The sequence below is a fragment of the Mustela nivalis genome (genome assembly GCF_964662115.1).
Source record: "Mustela nivalis genome assembly, chromosome: 17".
Lineage (NCBI taxonomy): Eukaryota > Metazoa > Chordata > Mammalia > Carnivora > Mustelidae > Mustela > Mustela nivalis.
Genome location: NC_139036.1, coordinates 56,505,729 through 56,528,830, shown reverse-complemented (window position 1 = coordinate 56,528,830; position 23,102 = coordinate 56,505,729). Strand labels below are relative to the sequence as shown.

At 55.5% G+C, this 23,102-nt stretch overlaps 3 protein-coding genes across 18 annotated transcripts in view; 1 reads left to right on the top strand and 2 right to left on the bottom strand.

Moving 5' to 3' along the window:
* The window catches only part of ARMC7 (armadillo repeat containing 7), a 38,727-nt gene extending 31,135 nt beyond the window's left edge, over positions 1-7,592 (bottom strand). For 3 of the 4 annotated variants that reach the window (XR_014304437.1, XR_014304438.1, XM_082705122.1), the window contains exons 1-2: positions 5,269-5,623; positions 5,031-5,174 (exon numbers count right to left, since the gene is read on the bottom strand). Coding sequence is in view for 1 of the 4 variants with exons in the window: in XM_082705122.1 (XP_082561248.1) it covers positions 5,031-5,174; positions 5,269-5,359 (235 nt within the window). In the remaining 3 variants the exon portion in view is untranslated. Of the gene's footprint in view, positions 1-5,030; positions 5,175-5,268 lie in introns of all 4 variants that reach the window. The other variant, XR_014304436.1, reaches the window with a different exon arrangement.
* Positions 7,592-23,091, bottom strand: SLC16A5 (solute carrier family 16 member 5). 13 transcript variants are annotated; one of them, XR_014304434.1, is made up of 7 exons: positions 22,871-23,001; positions 21,565-21,752; positions 18,876-19,052; positions 18,388-18,622; positions 15,386-15,529; positions 9,682-11,252; positions 7,592-9,518 (listed from the first exon to the last, which is right to left on the bottom strand). XR_014304434.1 is itself a non-coding variant. In XM_082705107.1 (7 exons), the coding sequence occupies exons 4-7, from the start codon at positions 18,584-18,586 to the stop codon at positions 8,916-8,918; spliced, it is 1,407 nt and encodes a 468-aa protein (XP_082561233.1). In that variant the 5' UTR covers positions 18,587-18,622; positions 18,876-19,052; positions 21,565-21,752; positions 22,871-23,001; the 3' UTR covers positions 7,592-8,915. The 13 variants fall into 13 exon arrangements, 11 of the variants coding, with proteins under 11 accessions (XP_082561233.1, XP_082561228.1, XP_082561237.1 ...); XR_014304435.1 differs by having other exon boundaries at positions 21,565-21,905; positions 22,871-22,998; XM_082705107.1 differs by having other exon boundaries at positions 7,592-9,166; positions 10,440-11,252.
* ATP5PD (ATP synthase peripheral stalk subunit d) overlaps positions 20,295-23,102 on the top strand; it is a 55,680-nt gene continuing 52,872 nt past the window's right edge. The window contains exon 1 of the mRNA XM_082705129.1: positions 20,295-20,360. The gene's annotated coding sequence lies outside the window, so the exon portion shown is untranslated. The remainder of the gene's footprint in view (positions 20,361-23,102) is intronic.

Below are 23,102 nucleotides of genomic sequence, written 5' to 3'. Positions count from 1 at the left end.
GATCCTTCCTGAGCCTCAGACTCCACATGGAAAATGGAGGTTCTTTTTTTTTTTTTTTTTGGTAAAGATTTTATTTATTTATTTCACACACACACACAGAGAGAGAGAGAGAGATCACAAGTAGGCAGAGAGGCAGGCAGAGAGGGGGGGTGGGAAGCAGGCTCCCCACCAAGCAGAGAGCCCGATACAGGGCTCGATCCCAGGACCGTGAGATCACGACCCACTGAGCCACCCAGACACCCCGGAAATGGAGGTTCTGAGCACACCTACTTTTAGTGGGTCTCAGGGTCAAAGGTGACAAAGCACAGGAGCCAGAACTGGGCACACAGAGGGTGCTCTGTAAGTGCTAGCTAGTACTATAAGTCCTTCTAAGTCCCAGGGCACCGTCTCTGTAACCAGGGGTCTGGCTACAGTAAGCCATCCCACTTCACCTCTTTGAGACATGCGAAAACTGTTTATCCTCAAAAGATCCTGGACACCAGGCCCTTGGGTGGAGGCCTAGAGGATCCTGAAGCTGCAGACACTTTGTCTCATTTAATTCTCTCAACAATTCTGCAAGGCAGATGCCCCACCTAAGAGATGACCAGAGAAAGGAAATCACATGCCCAGAGTTAAGTGGGAGAGCTAGGACTTGGACCCAGACCTGCCTGACCCTAAAGCCCATTCTTATCAAACTCCCTGTGCTTTGTTCTGCGAGGCCAAGGTGATCGAAACCAGCCCTCCTCTCTGCAGTCACTCCAGAATCAGTCCTGCTCAGGGCTACAGCACTGAGTTTGGGCCCATACTCCACACCTTCTAGGCCCTTCTCTCCTCTACCGCAGAGATAAGCAAAGCTGAGCTCTGCCCTCGTGGAGATAAAGTCATCCCTGCCACCAGAGATAAGAGTCAAAGCTACAAAGCACAGCACAGAGCCTATTAGCCAAAAAGGCACCTGAGAATGTTTCCCATTCAGGGCCGGGGACATGAAGAGAAAAGGAAATGACAGCAGTAACAAAATATGCATCTAAGTACGACTGGGCCTCTCCTCGTAAGTCATGCACAGAAAATACAAGAAGAGTTTACTCTGCAGACAATCCCATGGAGGGGTTCAACGCTGAGAAAGCGACTACTCTGGGGATTAGGAACCTTGTGCCGGCTGAAGGAGAGGAAGAGAAAATGAGGAAAAGCGGCAGGGAAAAGGAAAACTGGGGAAGAAGATACTAAGAAAGTGACCAGCCAGTACCTTCACGGAGAGACTCGCACACGCCCATTCTGCTCCCCACGACCGTCCCGCAATGCAGAGCAAGCAAGGTGAGGAGACGGATCTCAGAGAAGGGACAGAGGCATCACCCACTCTGGGAGGCTGCCCAGGAGAGCAAGAACCCAGGCCAGGCCCAAGTCTCCCACTCAGCAGCCCAGGGTCTTAAGAGTACTCTTGCCCTGGGCAAGTTCCTGATCCTGCAAAAACTTTTTGTGGGGGACTGCTCCTTTTATCCAAAGCTTGAGCTGGAGGAGCTCCGTCACTCCTCGGTGGAGGCTGTGCGTCGCAGGGACCACTGTCACCATTCATAGGGCAGAAGCTGTGGAGCAGAGGGAGGGATGGACGACTTCTACAGAAGAAAATCTTACAGTGACCGATGTTTAGAAATTTATTTAGCATAATGACCTCCGGGGGCGTCCGTCTGGCCCTCTCCACAGGTTGAAGGGTGCAGGGAGCCCACCCATCCTCCTTTCCCCCATACCTGGGGCTCCAGGCCCTGAGCCTGCTCCCCCAGCTGTACAGGCCTCTTTCTTGGATCCTGACTCCCATGGGTGGACTCTAAGACCAAGGAATGGCCACAGGGCAGGTATGAATACAGCCGAGATGTCCACACACCTGGGTGAGACCTACTGTGGTGAGGAGAGATGGCTCCCATTTGTACCGTAGCCCCACGCACCCCGAACAGTAGGGGCCAGCCTGGGTAATCTTTCAAAATTTTACAACACACCTACCTGATGTATTCAGTGCAAAAAAAAAAAAAGTGTTAGTTGAATCTATCGAGGCCTTCAAGCTCCAGAGTGCTAACCATTACACAGTGGGACCTGCTCTATCAAGGCCTTCAATGTAACTTCTAGGTTCCAGGAACAAAGAGGAAAGAGGAACAAGCTAAACGACACCATAAAGAGGCAACCAGACAATTAGGAAACAAGGAGGAAGGCGGGAAATTCTGTAGAACTGGTCTGGATCCTTCAATAATTAGTGTCATGGAAACAGTCTACTAGTGATTAAAAGAGATAATTTGTGTAGCGCCTTCCTTCCAAAGACTACAATATGCGAAGAGGAGGAACCTGACCAGTACTAGTACCAGCTGATCACCTCAGCCCACTGATCAAGGCCACGATCAACCGTGAGAAGTCACGCTGACAGCACAGCTCTGTGACACGATGTGGGGAAAACGGCACTTACTTCTGTGGCTGTCCTCCCCTAAAACCCACAACCCAGTCTAATCAAGAGAAAAGCATCAAACAAATCCCAGTTAAGGGACAGTGTACAAAATTCCTGACCAGCACTCCTGGAAACCATCAATGTCACCCAAAAAAGGGTAAGTCTAAGAAACTGGCACAAGTCCAGAGGAGCCCAAGATGTGACAACTAAAAGTAATATGGTATCCTGGATGGGATCCTAGAATGGTAAAAGGGTGTTAGGGAAAAACTAAGGAAATGAATCAAGCATGGATTTTAGTTAATAACAATATATCAAAGGCTGCCTGGGTGGCTCAGGCAGTTAAGTGTCTGCCTCAGGCTCAAGTCGTGATTCCAGGGTCCTGGAATTGGGCCTCATACTGGGCTCCCTGCTCAGTGAGGAGCCTGCTTCTCCCTCTCCCTCTGCCCTCAGAGCAGGCGGGGCTGCCTGAGGCTTGTGATCTCCCCCTGCTTGTGCTCTCTGTCAAATAAATAAATAAAATCTTTTAAAAAACGGGCTTACTAATTCTAACCAATGTACCATACTAATGTAAGTGGTTAATAATAGAGAAACTGGGGGCGCCTGGGTGGCTCAGTCAGTAGAGAATCATGACCTGAGCTGACGACAGACGCCCAATGACTGAGCCACCCAGGCACCCCCTTTTTTTTTTTTTTTAATTTAAAAAAATATTTAGAGAGAGAGAGAGACAGCATGTGTGCAAGTAGGGGGAAGAGCAGAGGGAAAGGTAGAGGGAGAGAGAACATCTCAAGCAGACTCCACATTGAACTCTGGAGCCTGACACAGGGCGATCCCACAATCCCAAGATCATAACCTGAGCCGAAATCAAGAATCAGATGCTTAGGGCGCCTGGGTGGCTCGGTGGGTAAGCCGCTGCCTTCGGCTCAGGTCATGATCTCAGGGTCCTGGGATCGAGTCCCGCATCGGGCTCTCTGCTCAGCAGGAGCCTGCTTCCTCCTCTCTCTCTCTCTGCCTGCCTCTCTGCCTACTTGTGATCTCTCTCTGTCAAATAAATAAATAAAATCTTTAAAAAAAAAAAAAAAAGAATCAGATGCTTAACCCGTTGAGCTACCCACGCACCCCAGAAAAATCTTATTTTTTTTAAGACGCATGCTGAAAAAAAGAATTTTTGTTTGTTCTCAGAATAAACTGCTTTTGCCCATGGCCTAGAGCTAAGTCAAGTAAACTCTAGTACTGCCCACCTCTCCAACCTCATTTTGTTCTACTCTGCTTTTGTACCACATCAGCTTTCTTTCTGGCTCCTCCCGCTTTAGGGTCTCTGCCCATGCTGTGCCTCTTCCTAGAGTGCCTTCGCATGACAGCAGAATTGAAGCAGCCCCCACCTCAGCTCTCTGCTCTATCTCATCACCCTGTTTACTTCTTCAGAGCCTCAGCTTTTTTGCTGGTTTGCTCACCATGTGTCTCCCTTCACTAGAATGTAAGTTCCTTGAGGGCAAAGACCTTCCCTCCACTTGTTCATCATCTCTCCAGCATTTAGAACAGTGCCTTACAGTACATGCCAAATAAGTATCTGTCCACTGAGTAATTCAACAGGTCTTAGACCATAACAACTACAGGAGCTATAAGCCATTCCAAGTCACCTCTCCTTTTCTTGATACTACGACATTAAAATAAAGATGTTTAAAAAACATCTTGCTAGGGGTGCCTGAATGGCTCAGTTGGTTAAGGGTCTGACTTCGGCTCAGGTCATAATCTCAGGGTCCTGCGATCCAGCTCTGAGATGGGATCTGCACTCAGCACCCCTCCCCCTGCTGGTGCTCTCTAATAAATTTTTAAATTTAAATTTTAAATTTTTAAATTTTAAAAATTTAAAAACTAGGGGCGCCTGGGTGGCTCAGTGGGTTGGGCCGCTGCCTTCGGCTCAGGTCATGATCTCAGGGTCCTGGGATTGAGTCCTGCATCGGGCTCTCTGCTCAGCGGGGAGCCTGCTTCCTCCTCTCTCTCTCTCTGCCTGCCTCTCTGACTACTGTGATCTCTCTGTCAAAATAAATAAATAAAATCTTAAAAAAAAAAATTTAAAAACTAAAAATAGGATTCTATAAACTTTTTTTCCCTTCAAGTGGCTTCAATCCATTCCCTCGTTTATGAACTCCTCTCTAACTAGGAGGAAAGGCAGACATGCAGAGGAACTCCTGGGCATTGGTTCCAGATCCAATTCAAGCTAGCTGTCACCTGGAAAAATGCGTAAACCAGGAGGTGGCAAAGGCATCGCTGGCGCAGACATGGAGAAGATTCACCTTCTCAAAAGAGGAACTCCCTAAAATATTCCTTTCCCGGTGACTGGCCTTTTTTTTTTTTTTTTTTTTTTAAGATTTAAAAAATTTATTTGACAGACAGAAATCACAAGGAGACAGAGAGGCAGGCAGAGAGTGCGGGGGAAGCAAACGCCCTGCAGAGCTGAGAGCCCGATGTGGGGCTCGATTCTAAGACTCTGGGATCATGACCTGAGCCGAAGGCAGAGGCTTAACCCACTGAGCTACCCAGGCGCCCCTTCCCCCAGCGACTGGCTTTTAACTCACTTACTTCACCAAGTCGAATCACGTATCTGGGAGACCTGCCCCATACTTACCAATTGCAAACTCCACCAGGGTTTCATTCTCCTCCGACAGGGAATCGAGGAACAAATCAAGAACTTGCAGCTGCCGAAGATACGGGTAGTTACTGGGATCATAGGCGAAGTTGGCGAGGTTGGCCAGTACTTGCTCCTTGGCGTCTGCGGCGGAAAAGTGGCTCTGGAGCCAGGTCTGGGGCGGCTGTCACGGCCGGGCCCCTGCCCCGTCCCTTGCCCCCCACCCTGCCGCTCTTACCCTGGCTCTCCGTCTCCTGGAATTCCGTAACCAGAGCCTGCAGGTATCCCAGGCGCCCGACGTGGGGGTCTACCTTCGGCTTCTGGGCCATGGTCAGGGGGCGGGGAGGAGGGCAGGAGACTGGGAGGTGAGGACGGAAACAGGTTCCTTCCCTGGCTTCAGGTTCTGCAGTAATTTGCTGCCGAAACTGGAATGTGGGGGGTGGCGTGGGGTCTCAAGACCTTCTTAGACGTGGGCGTGAAAACCTAAACTTGGAAACGGGAAACGAGAAAGAGCCAGTAGCACCACCCAGACAGCAAGTCCAGAGCTTGATTTTCGCCTGGATTCTAGGTTTCCGGCGGAAGTCACGCTTAGCCCCGCCCCAGGGGCGGAAGAGGCGGGTCGAGGCAAGCTAGGGGCGGGGCTGTCGCTGAGCTCGGCGCGCGTGCGCGGCGCGCTTCGTGCGGTGGGACTATGGCTGAAGGTTTTCCGTCGTCGCAAGGGTGCTATAGGGTTGATGTTGCTTCAGAGAGTACCACGAGGGGGCTTGGGAACCCAGAGGAGTCGGAGGGCGCCCATGTGGGGAAGTGTCGAGGCAGAAGAACCTCCAGACACCTTTGCACTTGACGAGGGGGCGCAACCCAGCCTTCTTGACCGGGACTCCTCATCTGAAATGCGGGCATCAGTTCCCTGCACCCCAGCCCGGGTCCTTTGACACTATCTTCTGATTTTTCCCCAAAAGCCCGGTGAGCCTGGAACCTTCTGCTCCCCAGCCCTGAGCTGGTCACCTCTGGCTACGAATTACAGGGTAATAATACCCTAAGGTTTTCTGCCAGCCAGGTGGATGGGGAGTGCTAGGGGCATCGATGAGCCCCAGCACCCTCCGTTCACCTAAATATTCTGCTTTGGCCGTTCTGGGTTGTGGAGCCCTGTATGCTGAAGCCCTTCAGCCTAGTTCTTTCTCAGGGCTTGGTGAAGTGTGACCTAGGCCTCGTAGGCACAGGGTATCGATAGAGCACCAGGCTGGGAAATGGCGCTGCCGCACTCCCATTGTGCTTGAAAATGCTGGGGTAAGGGGGGGTTTGGTCTGTGAGCTTCTTGAGGCTAAGGACCACGTATCTTTGGCCCTGGGCCTGGCATGAAGGAAAGCGGCTGCCACACTCCTGCCTGCCACAGCATCACTGACAGCAGACCCCACGCACCTCCATGGGCTCAGGTCCTTGTGGTCAGCCCCTGCCCTGTGTGCACCCCTTGAGGCAGGAGTTATGACTATAATCTGGGTGCCTGGGTACCCTGGTAGCTCCACATAGGACAGTGGCCCCAGACCTGTCATCAGGCCCTTTGGCTTCTGTAGAGAGCTGATAAAACGTGGGGAAGTACATCTCAACCCAAGATGGCCAGGGGCTTCTCTGCCTCTGTCTGGACAGAGCAGCAAAGTCCTGGGGACCAGGGCTCAGAGTTCAGGGACAGGAGGTAAGCGAGCTCTAACCTGCGCTGGTCAGGAATAGCTCTAGTTCCTCTCTAGAGGATTCCCAGGAGAGCACCTAAGTGGGGATCTGGAATCAGACGGGCCATCCAATTCTCCCTCATTTGTCCCCTCCAAAAGGCTCAGGGGTCTTCCTTCTTGGGGAGAAATTCTCAGTCCTTGGTTTTGTGCTGAGGGCGTCACCAGGTCTTACTCCTCTTACCCAGGCCCTGGGACGTGGTAGATGCTCAATAATTTTGTTGAAGGGAATCTTCCCAGAGATTATTGCCAATCTTGGCTGGGAGAAGATGAGATCAAAGCGTCCTAGGCTGAATGTTCACTGATATCTTTTTTCCTTAAAAGAAATCTGTTTTCAGGAAGTGGGCCTAATAGGGGTTGCACATTTCAAAGCCTGGTGGCTATTAGGGCCAAAGATATCTACCTGTCCACAAGTCTCACTCTCTCCTTTTCCACTCAGTTGAGATGGAGTAGAAGACAGCACCAGGTAAAATGTGTCCAAGCGTTCCCCCTACAGGGCACAGGCTGTGGATGGTGGTCAAGTACGTGCCTGGGTGAGGAGCAGGAAGGCCATGGGGGTCTTCAGGATCAGACTTTTCAAACAAGGGACTCTGATTTATCCAGACCAGGCTCCTCCTTTTTTAAGGCCCAGAGATGGTGAACAACTGCCCGAAGTCACACAGCAGGTTGTGGCAGAGCCAAAACATGAAGTCGGGTTTACCCCAGCTCAGAGCCTTTTGCTTCACCTCTGCACTACTTTCTTTGACCATGAGGGGGCACTCATGGCAGGATCGGGGAGAAGACCGTACTTCCCCAAGGATGCTTACTCATGCCAGCTGGACAGGAGAAGGCAAGCTGGAGTCAGGTCAAGCAAATAAAATTTTATTTTCCTGATAAGGCTTTCTTGTTGGAGCCTGGCTGAGCCTGAATCAACAAACAAGGCCTTGGGTCACAGCAGAGCCTGCTGAGCAGGGAGAACTAAAGGGGGAGGGAAGGGAGTACTCGAGGCCTGTTTTCAAGCTTCATTAGTTTACAGGGTTTATAACCTGCTGCAGGAACGTTTTTGTCTGTTATTCAAACAAACTCTGTGTTTCCATTGCCTCAGGTGGTACCCTGCTGGGACAAGCTTGGGCTGATGACAGCCAGCCCCCAAGTGATGACCTCAGGAACCTTGCCAGCAAAAAAGAGTATGTGTGTGGGGAGCACTGACCTCCACACCACAGGCAGAAGCCCCCTGGGGAGTGGAGGTGGGCTGGCAGCTGGCCCAGCCAGCTACTTACCCTAGGGTGGACAGCTCTGACACAGTAGGGAGAGGAGGGCAGGAGAGGGAGAGAAGGCTTCTGTTGCAAAACAGCTCCATTTTCCCAGAGGTCTCCTGCCCTGCCTAGCAAACCTTCTGCTCCCCTGCTCACTCAAATGTCAGGCTTTCCCCCACGCCACCACGCAGCTTTATGACCAAGATACAAGGCAGGGGCACAGGAGGGAGGGAGACCTTACAGCAGGCACTCCTTAGTGCAGGGAACCCCTCAGACTTCAGTTATTCTAGGACCCACGCCAAGGGCTGCCCTCCAGTCCTTTGCCCAGACACCAGGTTGGGTCCTCTCCCCAACCGTTAATCTGTCCGTGTCCTGTGTCCATGCTAAACCACTGCCGGTCCCAGCTCATTCTTTCAGGGGGTTCTTCTTCCCAAGGTTCCAGTCAGCATGAGGCCCAACAACCTGTGCCCGGGCCCTTGGGAAGAAAAGGGGCAGAGAGCCTTGGAGGAGGGGTAAACTCTCTGGAACTGTCTGGAGGCCGAAGAAGGACAAAGAGATCACATTGGAGACATCCAGGCTAGACTGGAGGGTCCAGTGTGTCAGGTGGCAGCAACAGTACTGGGCAGCCCACTGGGCTGAGCCGGCTGTGACAGACCCAAGCAGGGTTTAGACTCACTTTCCTAGGCTCCAGGTATGCTGGTGCCCCAGAGAAAAAGTCAGGAGGACCTGCTCCTGGATCTGCTGGTTGGAAGGAGCTCTGAGTCACTGGAGGCCAGCCTCCAAGGTCCCAGCTCCTGGCTGAGTCCCAGTGTGCAGAGCCTAGGGCGGCTTCTGGCTTCGGGCTTCCTGGGCAGCCCCTCACCCCAGCCCCTGGCAGCTGGACATCACATTCCTGGGCTGCGGCAGTGGTCACTCATGGACCTCAGGGCTCAGACACTGGTCACATACATGACCTCTGTGTACAGCTGCTTCTTGGAACCACGTGAGTCCTCCACCATGAGGCCCTGCTCTGAGGGCACCTCCGTGATGGCTCCTTCTGCCTCGGCCGGCTTGCCTGGCCTCTCCTTCTTCTGCAGGGCACAGAAGCTGCCACCCATGAAGAGAGCAGCTGATATAAGGAAGAAGCTTGACATGTAGAAAACGTAGCTAAAGTTGTTGTCGGTGGTGTCCAGGAGGAGCCCTGGGGGACAGAGAGCAAGTTAGGCCGCTGTCTGGGGATGCCAGGCCTCCCTCCCACTACCTTGTGTGTTCTCCGAGAGCAGAGACTTTATTTCAGGCTCTGTTGTATCCGCAGGATGAGCCACTGTGACTGGCACATAGAAGACACTCAATAAAGATTTGTTGACTCAAAGGAGAGCAGGAACATTAAGCCTGCTCTCCAGAGGGCAAGAAGAACCCTTGGGCCAGAAGGGGACCTCATGGCATGTCTCCCTTACCCTTGGTGGCAGGGAACCAAGCACACAAGAGCCAGTAGTCCGGGATACCTGCTCAGCTACACCTGGGTCCTCCCACACCTCCTCCTGGGTAAACGTCTCCACTTGTTGCTTTCATCAACTCCCTTGGAAACCGCGACTTCCAATGACACACTTGGAAGAGTCCCCCTTGTCATCAGAGGACTGTACTGACTGCCACCATCGCTGACTGCCCTCCAGCCTCAAGGGCTTCACACAGCTTCCCTGTTACTTTGAATGTCACATTCTTGGCTGCCTGGCAAGTCTGCCCATGGGGGTCTCTGCTCCACACCTGTTTGTTCCCCTCCTGGCACAGATCACCACGCTGAGCACAAACCTGTATCTGGTTTGACTCTCCCACCAGAAGGGAAGCCCTGAGAGGTGGGGACTGGGCCTCTGTCCCCAGTCAGCCAGGACCCCAGTCAGCCAGGACCCCCAGTGACGGGCACAGGCGAACCAGTCATTAAGGCAGGTGTTCCTGTCTGCCTTTTGGAGATGACACTGTGGCTCAGAGAAGGAAAATGACTTGCCTGGGTCCCACAGGCAGGGAGTGGGACAGCCAGGATCTTAATCAGGCAAACATGCACGTGGTTTTCTGCTCTGTGCCAGGCTCTCTGCTAAGCTCTTTGCTATATAACCGCGGTCCTCACAACAAGTCTACGGGGTAGATGGTATTAACCGCCCCACTTTGCTGATAAGAAAACAGAGGGACAGAGAGGAAGATGAAGGACTCAGGCAAGTCTGGTACCCCCCCCCCCCAAAAAAAAAAATCCTTATTTTTAACTGTTCATGCCCTGGGCGCCAGCTGGGGAAGAGGTTGCAGCTTGGAAAATCACAGACGCTTGGAAAATCACAGATTCCAAGTCCCTCGCCCCGGAGATGCTGGATGGCACCCAGATGTGTTCAGTGTTCCCCTTTGCCCCACCTCCGCGTCCCGCCCACCCAGGCCACGCCCATGCACGCCCAGGCCGCACCCACGTCCGCCCCAGGGGGGGTCCTCACCAGCCAGGGGCGGGGAGATGAGGATGGAGACGCTCTCCAGGACCGTGAAGAGGCCCAGGGCGCTAGGGAACCGATCCATGGGGACGATGTCCATGAGGACCTGGAAGATGAGGGCTCCGACGCCGCTCATGGACACGCTGTACAGCAAGCAGTAGCCCACCAACACCCGGAAGTCGGCCGACGCGGCGCACACCAGGTTGGTGAGGCCATTGAGCAGGGCTGCCAGGCTGAACAGGTACTTCCGGTGGCCCGCGAAGTCGCGCCGGCCCGCCACCAGCCCGGCCATGGGCCGCAGGAAGATGTTGCTAAAGCCAATGATGGAGATCAGCAGGGCCGCCCTGTGTTCGTCCACCCCGTGCCACATGGCGTAGGGCACCAGGAAGACGTGCGGCAGCGGGAAGCCCAGGATCATCCACATAACGCCCAGCGTGTACACTCGGTAGCCCGCGTTGTGCCGCAGGATATCAAAGGCCAGGTGGCGCTGGATGGCCCGACCGCACGCTGCCAGGCAGCCGGGAGCAGGAGCCTTGGAAGGTGGGGGCGGCGCCTCTTCTGTGGTCTCAGGGGCTATGCTGGTGGCCACGGGCCTCAGGATGGCCCCACAGACGCAGCAGTGGAGAAGAACGCCGCCGAAGACAAGGAAGGTGCCCCTCCAGCCCAGGTCCTCCAGGAGGTAGCGGGAGAGCAGTGGCCAGAGCGTGATGCCCAGGGACACGCCCACTGAAGCCAGAGCGTTGGCCAGAGCCCGGTGGTGGTGGAAGTAGAAGCCCAGCACGGTGATGCTCGACTGGAAGCTGAAGCACATGCCCAGGCCTGTGGTGGGAGGGAGGAGACTGGCTGGAGGGCATCCTGGGCCTCCCGCCGGCACCCAGAGGGGTCACGGGGTCCTGCTCCATGTCTGCCCTCCTTCTGTTCTGGCCCAGACCCACTTCCACGTCCCCAGGGATTGAGGATGGAAACAGCCTGCCTTGCCACCTCCTTAGAAACAACAGCTCTGCTCTCCCAAGGCTGCCAGAGGCACACCTGTTGCCCTTTGCACAGCACCAGGCTGATCTTTAAAAACCTAAATTGGAGGGGGAGGGGGGTGTGTGCTGGGTGGCTTAGTCAGTTAAGCATTGGCTTTCAGCTCGGGTCATGATCTTGGGGTCCTGGGACTGAGCCCCACGTCGGGCTCCCTGCTGAGCGGGGAGCCTGCTTTTCTCTCTCCTTGTCCTCTGCAGTGCCCCCTCCACCCCCCGCCGCTTGTGCTGGCTCGCTCTCTCTCAAATAAAGAGATAAAATCTTAAAATAAATAAATAAGTCAGGATGCCTGGGTGGCTCAGTTGGTTAAGCTACTTCGGCTCAGGTCATGATCCCAGCGTCCTGGGATCGAGTCCCATATCGGGCTCCTTGCTCAGCGGGAGCCTGCTTCTCCGTCTGCCTCGGCCTGCCACTCTGTCGGCCTGTGCTCACTCTGAGAAATAAATAAAATCTTTATAAATAATAAATAAATAAAAACCCTAAATTGGGGTAAGTCTCTTTCCTGCTTGACACCTTTCAAAGACTTCCCATTATACCTGGAAAAAAATGCCACAGTAGTTGCTGTGCCCTGGAAGGCTCTGCACGGCCTGGCCCCTGGTCATCTCTCGGGGGCCATCTCAGGCCATTCTCCCTGTCACTCACCATGATTGAACTGCATCAGCTTCTTCTTTCTCTTCCTCTGGACACCAAGCTGTCCCCCACTGTGGGACATTTGCAGTTGCTGTTCCCACTGCCTAAAATATGCTTCCCCCAGACTTTTCTCTCCTGGCTCAGCTCAGATGCTACACCCCCATCCTCTCTGTGCTGCCCCGAACAGCTGAACATGTTGCAAGAGAAAGCTCACAGCCACACCATGACCACGATTCTCAGGCAGGCTCTCGGGCCACCTGTGATGCCACTATCAATTTTCTCTCCCACCCTCCTGGATGACCACCAGTCCTTCTCTATGCACCTCCCCAGTACCCCCAGCTGACCACCTGCCTTCTGTCTATGACACTGGACTGTCTGTCCCTGCTGCCAGCCAAGGTCAACCCGCTACTTATGCCCTTCATCTTGTCCACTTAAGGCATATCCCTCCAGCAATTTCTTTCTCCTGCACCACCCACTTCCTCCTCTTTGCCAGATCATTCTCCTTCATTGTTATTCCTCCCATTAAAAGCAAAACAAAGGGCGCCTGGGTGGCTCAGTTGGTTAATCATCTGACTTTAGCTCAGGTCATGATTTCGGGGTCCTGGGATCAAGCCCAGAGGCTGGGCTCCCTGCTCAGTGGGGAGTCTGCCTGTTCGTCTCCATCTCCCTCTGGCTCTTCCCCCGACCTTGTGTTCTCTCTCTGTCTCAAATAAAGAAATAAAATCTTTTTAAAAAAGCAAAACAAAAGTGAACAAAAAAAGAAAACAGAAACCCAGTCCTGGCTTGCTCCCACCCCTTCTCAGTACCTGCTCCCAGTAGCCCCAAGGGTCTGCGGGCCAGGGGTGATCCCCAAAAGGAGACAGAGGGGGGGAGATGTGCAGGTGGAAGCGTCTTGGGGGTTCATTCTCTCTGCTACGAAGAGGAAGAAGAGCCCACAAGGAGAGGCCCAGGAGCAATGGTGTCCTAAGAGGAACAGGCAGTACAAAATGTCAACCAGGAAAATGCAGGAAAGGATGAAAAGGAACAAGATGCTAATCAAGGAGAGCCCTTGGCCTTCTGTTTGGAAGCTGGTGAATGTCGTGTGCCTCCGCAAGCAGCTGCATCCTGCAGTATAGGTGGGACGTGGGTCAGAGGCTTGGAAAGCTGTGCGCGAGGGAGGGAGGAGGTCAGGCAGCAGATGGAAAAGCAGTCCTGGCGTGGTCTTCGGGCAGTTAGCACCAACCCTCCTCACCGTGACCGGATGAGGAGTTTGGCCTGATGCCTCAAGTCCTGATGTTCTCCCTCAAGGTCACAGGAAGACGTACCTATATTCTAAACTTGGTTACAAGGGACCTTTCCCATAAACCCTTTGGTGTTACATGTTTCTTTAGGGTCCCCTGTTACTGGCTGTGAACTGAATGTGGGTGGGGGGTTTTGTATGTTTGTTTTTATCTTATTTATTATTTTTAAAGATTATTTATTTATTTGACAGAGAGAGAGATATCACAAGTAGGCAGAGAGGCAGGCAGAGGGAGAGGGGGAAGCAGGCTCCTCGTTGAGCAGAGAGCCTGATGCGTTGAGCAGAGAGCCTGATCTCTGGACCCTGAGATCATGACCTGAGCCGAAGGCAGAGGCTTTAACCCACTGAGCCACCCCGGTGCCCTGTTTTTATTTGAAGTGGGCTCTTCACCTAATATGGGGCTTGAACTCATGCCCCAGAGATCAGGAGTCACATGCTCTACTGACTGAGCCAGTTAGGTGCCTTTGAATGTTGTATTTTGACTCAGTCAAAAGATTCTGTCACCCGGGGAGTCTTCCCCTATTGCATGGAATGATGCTCATAATATTTTGTGAAGCTAATAAGGCAGTTAAAAAAAAAAAAAAGTAAAAAAACCCAAAACAACTGAAAAAAAAAAAAAACCCTCTCTTGATCCCACAGCCTCTTCTGGGTATTGGCCTGTTTCTGTGTCCCCTTCATCGAAATTTCCTGGAAATACTGTTTATCTCCACTGTCTCCAACTCCTGTCTTTCTCTTTGCTCTTGATCTGCTACAATCAGACTTCCCACCTCACCTTTGGTCCAGACTCCCCCTTATCAAGGTCAGCAACCTCCATGTTGCCAAATCCAAAGACTGAGGCTGAGACCTCAGTCCCCTTCCATCTGACCCACCAGCAGCCTGACACAGCCCTCCCTCTCTCCTCACCTTCTCAAGAAACCTCACTCTCCTGGGCCTCCTCCTGCCTGTGTCCCTCCTTCCCACCAACGATTGGACACCGCAGGGCTCAGTCCTCAGGTCTCCTCAGGCCCCCGCAGCCCCCCACTCTTGTTCCCTCAGTGACAGCAGAACGACACCTCCTCTCAATACTAGAAAGCCAGCCCTGCTGTGAGCAGCCGACGGCCTGTTCCCGAACAGCAGACTGGATGCTTCCACATCTGAGTTTCCTAACCGCCCACCAACCTGCTCCTCCCTTCGGTTCCCCACTCTAGTTAAATACTCCATCCTTCCGGCAGTTTGGGGCAAAAACCTTGGCGTCACCCTTCTTGGCTCCTGGAACCTTGGGTCATCCTTGACTCTTCTTCTCTGGACCTCCCACACAGTCCTGAACCTGGCCACCCTTCACCACCTCCAACGTACCGCCATGGTCGAAGGTAGGCCATCTCCCGTCTGGGATATGATGCTCATACCTGTCTCCTGCTCTTAGTCCCCACCCAGTGCACATACGTTGAACAAAGCAGCTGGAGGGCTTTACAAACACCAGTTGGATGACGTCCCTCACCCCACCACCCGAATCTCTCGGATGGCTTCCCATCTCACTACTCAGCCATCAGGCACTACTCCCCATCCAGCCTCCACCCTACTTTTGCTTGTGCCCTCCATTGCCCCTTGGGCCCTTCTGGGCTTTGCACTTGCTCTTCCTGCTGCCTGGAGTGCTCTTTCCCTGAGAGCCTGGCAGCAGACTCCCTCACCTCCATTAGCTTCCTGTCCAAATGTCACCTCCTCTGCAAGACTGCCCTGTTGAAAGCAGCAACCTCCCCCACTTTGCTTTATCTTCTGCCTGGGGTGTCCTAGATGTTTCACCTCATTGCTTGTTTAATCTCAGCCCACCCACCCCACAGCCAGGGCACCATCCCATCAGGGGTCCTGGCTTCTCAGGTGTTTGTCACCATCAGAAACAATCTTTCTCATTTACATATTCATTGTCCCTCTCCCTCATGGGACCGATAAGCAGCCCCAGAAGATTAGACACACTGCCTGCACTTATGCCTGGCACTTTTTGGTAGGCACCCAGAAATTCTCAAAATGGGAAGACAGTCACCTGTGATGAATCCTGCTGTGAGGTAGAGCTGGCTAAGGGTGCGGCAGAAGGAGCCTGCTACCATGCCCAGGCTGGCCAGTGCGCCCCCCAGCATCACCGTCACTCGGCAGCCAAAGCGTCCCACCAGGATGCTGCACAGGGGTCCTGTGGGGAGGAAGCAGGGAGGGGGAGGGGTGAGGAGGCAGCCAGTGGGGGGCAGCTGAATGAGGAGGACAGGAGGGAGGGAGAGAGAGGGCTTGGGAAGGGGTTCCAGAAAGAACTAGCCACGTGGCTGGAAGGGCACAGCCCTGGGGCCTATAGGTCTGGATTCTGATCGCCACCCGGCCCCAGGCTGGCTATGGGCTGGAGCAAACCCAGTCCCTCTCTGCGCCTCCCCTACAGGAGGTAGCACTGGATGACATCTGACCACCTGTGAGTGGAGGTGGAGGTCCTACAAGGGCTCGGTTTAACTCCTAACAAGGATCCCCAGAGCTACGGACTTAGGCCCTTCGCTGCGCTGACCTGAGGCTGATTTCATCCGAGTAAAAGAGGCCTGGCTCGTGACCTGGGTAGATGCCCCTTGCTGGGGGTTTTTCTCGGTGGGTGAGGGTCCCAGATTATCAAAAGGATGGCAAGTGCCTCCAGCCCCTGCCTACTTCCCATTCTCAAGAGGACTGGCCACAGCCCTGCCACTAGCCTCCAACCTGCCTAGGGTGGGCAGCCTGGGGTGCAGGACCACTCCATACCCCCTTGCCCTGGCCTCGGGAGAGAACTGGGTGGGGTGCCTTCTCCCCTCCCCCATCACTTCCAGCCAACACAAATTCTTGCACCCAGACGTTTGGCTTCCGGTGGAGAGGGGCCTGTTCTCCTCCACCCCACCCCCACCTTGAGCTGCCTCCTCCCCAGCCCAGACCCAGAGCGGGAAGGAGCCAGTCCTGGCTGGCTGCTTCTCCACACCTCACAGGGCCCCATTCACCAGGTGCCCTGCCCCCAAGGACACATAATGGAATTTCTACAGTTACTCTCCCAGAGCACTGCCAAAGGAAGCGGGAGGGAGGGAGGAAGGAGGGAGCCAGCGTGAGCTTGAGAGCGCATGCCCAGTGTGTGTGTATGTTTGGGGTGGAGAGGGGATGTGTGCATGTGAGCCAGTATGAGATTGGGAGTGACACAGGAAGTAGGCAGCCCGCACTCGGAGATAATCAAGCACAGGCAGCCATAGAGGGAGAGGCAAGACTGCAGTGAACATGACCCCTGCCCCACACATCGTCCATCTTCCCCACCCCAAACTCTGGTCTGACTTTGGAAAAGTGACACTGGGCAAAGCCCCAAGTCATGGCACTGGGGGTACAGGTTGGGACCTGTGCCAGCTTACCTCAGACAGCCAGGGGCCCTGGGAGGCAGGGTGTCTCCTAGACTGGGCACTGCTTCTGCCCTGAACTCACTCTGCAACCCTGAACGTGCCTAGTGCTTGTGCCTGCTTGCTTTCTTCATCTCTAAGATGTGTGGGGGCTGGGGCTGCTTGGGATCGAGGATAATTTCAAGTTCAGAATTTCTCTGGGGACGCCTGGGTGGCAGAGTTGGTTAAGCGTCTGCCTTCGGCTCAGGTTATGATGCCAGGGTCCTGGGATCAAGTCCCGCATCGGGTTCCCTGCTCAGTGGGCCGTCGGCTTCTCCCTCTGCCTGCCGCTCCCTGCTGTGCTCTCTCTCCCTCTGACCCATAAATAAATAAAATCTTTAAAAAATAATAAAAATAAAATTCCTCTGATACTCTGAATGAGCATGGGCTAGAGGTGTGTATGTGAGACAGGCAGACAGACAGACAGATGGGAATCCCAGGCCGACTGAGGTGTTGGCATGCCGGCTAGGGGCTGGGGAGTCTAAAGCTGGTTGGGAGTCGGGGTCCCCACTGGATGCCTGTTTCCCGGGCCCTGGCATGGATTCCTTTTCTGGCTACATGAAGCGAACTGCCTGAGATTCCCACTTCTGCCCCAACCTTGCAGGTGAAAAGGTCATGGGGTCTGGCCTAGTCCAGGCCTCTCCCAGGGCCCTAAGTCCAGGCCCCGCCAGGTTCAGGGGTCATGTCAGGGAGGCCATCTCTCCCAGTCTGACCTCTCCCCCAATTAGAGGGAAGGACCTGGAAAAACAAGCAGGCTGCTCCTGCCGGGCGGAGGGAGTGGCAGGAGGTGCGCAGGGAGGTGGAGTCAGCGGAGCCAAGGAAAGCACCTGGGGAGAGCGCAGTGGGCCAGGAGATCTTGCTCCTGCTGACCAGGGCCTCCTGCCCCATCCCCCACCCCCCACCCCTGCTTGCAGGTCCCAGTCTTTGGAGTCTCCCTGAAGAGCTCTCAGGAGTCAGGGGCAGGCCCCTGAGCCCAAGTCTACTGGAGGGAATCTCCCAGGCAGCCCTGGCCTTCTCCCTTCACTGAGGTCAGGGGAGGTCAGGATGAGAGGGTCACATTCTTGAAGGAGCTAAGCAGGAAATGGGGGGGCCCCCATCTTGCCCCTTGTGTTTTCCTTGAGCCCCCTTTCCCATCCTGAAGCCCCCGCCAAGGTTCTCCAAATACTTGCTGCTCGTAACTCATGGGATTCTCCCTATGATCCCAGGTAGGAGGTGGTAGGGTGTTGGGTGTTACCTCCATATTGCAGAAGAAGAAACTGAGGTTCAGAGAGATTACCCAAGCAGCAATTCCTCAAGTCTGAGCTAAGCGTCTGGCACTCCCACAATCTGCCCGGATCCTCTCTCGGCCTCCAGCCACTGTGAGGACTGGCTGTGCGCCTTGGGAGCCTCCATACCCTCTCCCCATCCCCAGCCGGGCCAAGACCTGCTCAGCCCAGTTCAGCACAGCCCAGCCTCGTATTCCAGCCAGGGGGGGCTGAAATCAGGTGACATTTTAGGAATTCACCCCATGAGACAAAGCCTGTGGCCTCAGAGAAAGTGAGCTCGCAGAGGCCAGGGAGACAGCGGCTTCCTCCTTCACGCTGCGCTCTTTCTCAACCCTCCCTCGGCCCCTCCCCAGGCTGCTCACCCCCAGCGTGGAGCATGGCTGTCAGGATGGAAGGGAACCATGAGGTCTCACTGTTGCTGGCCTGGAACTCATGCTGTAGTTCAGTGAAGAAGATGCCAGTGCATGTGGGGAAGCCCAGAGTGAGGCCCTGGGTCACCAGGGAGGCCAGCAGCACCACCCAGGCCCAGCAGCCCTCTGCACGCTCCAGGACCTGGGGCATCCTTTGCCGTTACCACGTTACCACTGCCTGGGCCACCTGCGGAGGGGACAGAATGCAGCTGCCAACCCCAGTTCACCTGCCACTTTCCCCGGGTGGCTGAAACCATCCCTTCCTTTGCCCCAGCACCGCATAGCACAGAGGGCACCGCCCCCTGGGAGGTGGCCAGAGGCCAATGAGTTGGCCCTGGCCTTTCCTTTCACCCACTTCCCAGAGCCAGCCTGGCAGGAGGTACAGGCAGGTGAGCTATCAGTGGGATGAGGCAGGTGGGAGGAATTCTTTCTAGACTTACAACATCTGGTGGTCAGTCAGTAGACGCACTTCCTGGCCCGGCCTTGGGGCCCCCTCCTGTACACAGCAAGCACTCAAAAACAGCTTGTAGAACAGAACAGATCTCTAGAGCCGGCGATGTCCCAATTCCCCCGCAGGTACGCACAGATGCATTTTCAAACATTCATAAGCAGGCTTCCTGCACACAAACACAGACTTTCGCAAAGCCGCCTTGACAGCAGTGTCCGCTGTCAGCGCTGCTGAGACGGCCTAGGTGAGTAAGTGGGTGCTGGGCGTCGTCAAGGAGTGTACACAGAATAGCCTTCCAAGGGTGCCACACAGGGTCCTGGGACAGAGCCCCGCATCGCATAGGGCTTTCTGCTCAGCAGGGAGCCTGCTTCCCCCTCCCCCTCTGCCCAGCCCTCAGCCTACTTGTGATCTCTCTCTCTCTGTCAAATAGATAAATAAAATCTTAAAACAGAAAAAGGCACGGGTCTCATCCGAAGGCCTTCTGATATTCCTCCTTCCACAGGGAGCTCGTGGCAGAGTCAAGTTCTACAGCGATGCTCAGTAATGATCCACCACCTGTCAGGGCTTCTCTGAGCAACACTCCCCCCAAAACACACACACACACACAGACACAGTCACACACAGTCACACATGGGCATATACCAAGATATACACTCACAAAGACACACACACAAACACATTGCATAAACAGAGACACACAGAACCACACAGGTACATAGACTTACAGGCAGACACACACTTACACAGACACACATAAACAGAAAAGTCTAGAGACACACAGACATACAAAGTCACGCACGTAGGCCTGCCCAGACATATACAGAGACACACACGTGCACAGATACACACCTACGTGGACACATGCAGACAAGCCCAGAGACAAACAAATGCAAACAGACACACACTACACAGACATACAGACACACACGCGCGCACAGGGTCACACACACAGATACACCCACCCCCAGCTTTGGCTCAGTCCTTTCTCAGTTTTTCGCCCCATCCAGGCTGCTCCCCCACCCCGTCACAGAAGCTGCCACAACCAGGCCTCAAAGCCCCAAGGTCCTTCCCCAGATGCGCAGCCCTTCCCCAGCCCCTCTGTCCCTGCTCTCCACCTGTCCCCTGGTCCCTCGTGGCCCTCAGACCTCACCCGCACTCAGGGCTTAGGGCTCCGGCAGCCTTTGCCTCAGCGAAGGCAGTGGATCCCTGGAGCTACAGTTCCCACAGCCTCCCTCCTTCTAGCCCCAGGTCCTGGGAAGATCCATGGAAACCCATGGATCTACCAGAAATATGCAACCCCAACCTCATGCCGCGCCCTGTACTCCAAGCTTTCCCCGCCCCCCTCCACCAGATCCAGGAACTTTAAAACAGCACCTAAAAGGGATCCACCCCAAACCGCCTCCTTCTGACGCTCCCATCTCTTCTCTGGGCACCAAGCCTTCTTTCTCCCCAGAGGACCCCCAGGAGCCCTGCCAAGGTGAGCAGCCCATTGGGCAGACTGCAATGAGCGTGGGCGCGCGCCTGTGTGTGTGTGTGTGTGTGTGTGCGTGTGTGCGTGTGTGCGCGCTGCAAGCAGGTCCTGCCATCCTGGCTCTGGCTTGTGATCCTGGCCCCAGAGATCCCTCAGCCCTGATCCTCCTGACGCGGGTCCAGGCTCAGGCAGCCCTCCCACACAGTTCCCTTCAAGGATTTCTGTTCCCGCAGCAAATGAGGTCACCAGTGCAACGCGATCCTGCGTTGGCCTAAATGTCCCCTCCACAATCTCTCCAGAGCTGGGCCCTCAGTCTTCCCTGACCTGCCACTTTCCCCTCGTCCTCCCAGAAGGGCCGCCGCCTTCCTCCACTGCCTTCCCTTCCTCCGGCTCTTCCCTTCCCAGCTGCCCTACCCCTGTCCCTTCTCAAGCCCTGGGACCCTGCTGGTTTCCCTTCAGAGCAGCATACAGTCCCTTGACCCAGAGGTGGCAGGCAGGAGGTGGATGACAGAGGAGACACAGGCCCAGCTCCCCTCTCCCTGCCTCCCCAGCTCTGGTCCCTTCTCGTTCCTGCTTGTTCTGCCCCTTTAGAGAGAGGCCTCTACCACCTGCTCCCACCCGCACGCCCCCATCAGAGGCATCTCTAGTGGCCTTCTTAGCAGCCACTTCTCCAGGCAGCCTTCTGGGGACTTTGTTCAGGATTCCGACCTTCACTCTGCACCCACTTTCTGTCTGGATCTTTCAGTGCCGCTGACTTTCCCCAGCCTCTCCTTCCTCCAGGCCTCCCAGGAGAGTCAGAGCCCAGGAAACCTGGAGCACCTCTGCGCTCTCTTTGCACCCTGGGAGGACCCCTGGCCTCCCTCTGGGGGTTCCCCTGAAGACTCTGCCTTCCACCAGGGGGTGTCCCCTCCCAGACCCCAAGTGACTCCTAGATCACAAACAGCCTTCTTGTCTGGTGGGCACTCCAGCCCCTTCCGCCAGCAAGTTCCTGGGAAGCTCCCCTGACCCCTACTCCAGGCTAGACCAGGCCCTCTTCCTCTATTTCTTCCTTTCAATGTACTTTTCACACCACATTGGAATGGATCCTTCTCTTGTTTATCATTGTTGCCCCTCCCCCACAACACACACCCCCTACTCTAAGAACAGGGACCTCTTCACACATCCCTACCAGGCCTTGGGCCAGCACAAAAGATAACTGAATGGGACCCACCTGTGTTCCCCTCGGGGCAGGCAAGACCAGGACCAAGGGTGACTTGGCTTCCTGGTGGGCAGGTCCATTCCAGAAAACTCAAGCAGAGCAGAGACGAGATGGGGCTGGGGGCTCTGGCTCCAGTGCTGCCCCAGAAGGGAAGAAGTGGTCTTTCCTTTGCTCTGGGCACCACGAATCATGGTCGCTGCCTGGTACGTTGTGGCAAGGAAAGAAACGCAGCTGGAGACACCTGGCTCGCACTTCCAGGGGCCGGAAACTCTCCACAGGAGCTGCCCCCCTCAGCCTGCAGGGACCCCAGCCCAGGGTCTGAGTGACTCCCTTCATTCCCAAGTGGCAGGAAGCTGTGGACAGGGCACAAGACCAGAAGCATTTCTTGTCCTTCAAACACTGCACGCATGGTTTGGTTTGGGTTCAGGGCCTCCGCAGAGCCTCAGCAGGGCGTCAGAATCCCTTCTCTGCCCCTCTGAACTTGCAGGCATGGTCAGGGGAGGGAGCGAATGCACTCACGCAGGGTTTTGGTGTGCTGAGGGGAAGGGATGCCTGTCTCCCATGGTGAGAGGCAAAAGAGGCACCACGCGGTCCAAGGCAGGCCCAGAGGACCTGAGCACCCCCTCCCCCTTCCCAGACCCCATATCAGGCAGGGCCCAGGACACAGGGTGGCAGTGGCAGGACAGCTGCCAGAACCAGCTTGAGGTTGGGACGGACAAGCCCTCAAACCCCTACACTTGGCAGGGGCTGAGGAAGGAACAGGGTGTTCCAGAACTCCGCGAGCTGGGACAAGTCACCCTCCTCCTTTCTCTGTCTCCAAACTTGCCCCCACATTCCCGCAGGGGCTCTCTGGCCTCGGTCTGGAAAGGGGGATGGCATAGGCGACAGGGACCTCAGGACCCGTTCCCAGCTTGGCCCCGTGTCCCTGGCGTCCCGGGTCATTCGGCTTTCCCACCTTCCCCAAGACGGATCTTCCCTGGGTGGAGCTTCTAGGACGCCCTGGAGCCCTGGGCACCCGCGTGGAGATTTCAGGCCAGGCCTCGCGTGGTGCCCGTGTCCCCCCCCCCCCCAACTCCCCAAGCCGTGGAGGGTGGCAGTGGCTCGGGAGAGCCCCCTCAGGCGTGGGGGTCCCCAGCCATCGCAGGCTGGGGCCACCCAGGAATGGGACAAGACTTTCCTGGATCCTCAACCCGGAGCCCGTCACAGGCGGGAAGGGGCCCCGGAGGTCCCCGGAGAGGCGGGTCCGCCACGGCGCTGACGGGGACCCCGGCGAGAAGGCGCCTGGCAGACAGTGGGGAGGCCCGGGGAGCCCGCTCACCGGCTCGCGCCGCCCGGCCGTGGGGTGGCTCCACTCCCGCGGAGCGCGACTTCCTGCGGCCCCGCGGGCGAGCGAGGGACGCGGCAGGACGCCGCTGGTCCGCGGAGAGCCGCGCCCTCTGGGGGCGGGCCGCAGGCCGCCGGGGGGCGGGACCACCTCCCCGCCGCGGGCGGGTGGGGAAGGGTCATCCAGGCCCCGGGGTGGGAGGGCGTGGCGGCGCGGCCAGGGCGTG

What these genes read in the sequence shown, in the direction of transcription:
- SLC16A5 (XM_082705107.1), bottom strand. Translation starts at nt 18,586, where the DNA reads ATGCCCCAGGTCCTGGAGCGTGCAGAGGGCTGCTGGGCCTGGGTGGTG. An exon ending in AGCCATGCTCCACGCTGGGG is followed by an intron (nt 15,530 to 18,387) that starts GTGAGCAGCCTG and finishes TCCTCCCCACAG; the next exon opens with GACCCCTGTGCAGCATCCTG. An exon ending in CACAGCAGGATTCATCACAG is followed by an intron (nt 11,253 to 15,385) that starts GTGACTGTCTTC and finishes CTCCCACCACAG; the next exon opens with GCCTGGGCATGTGCTTCAGC.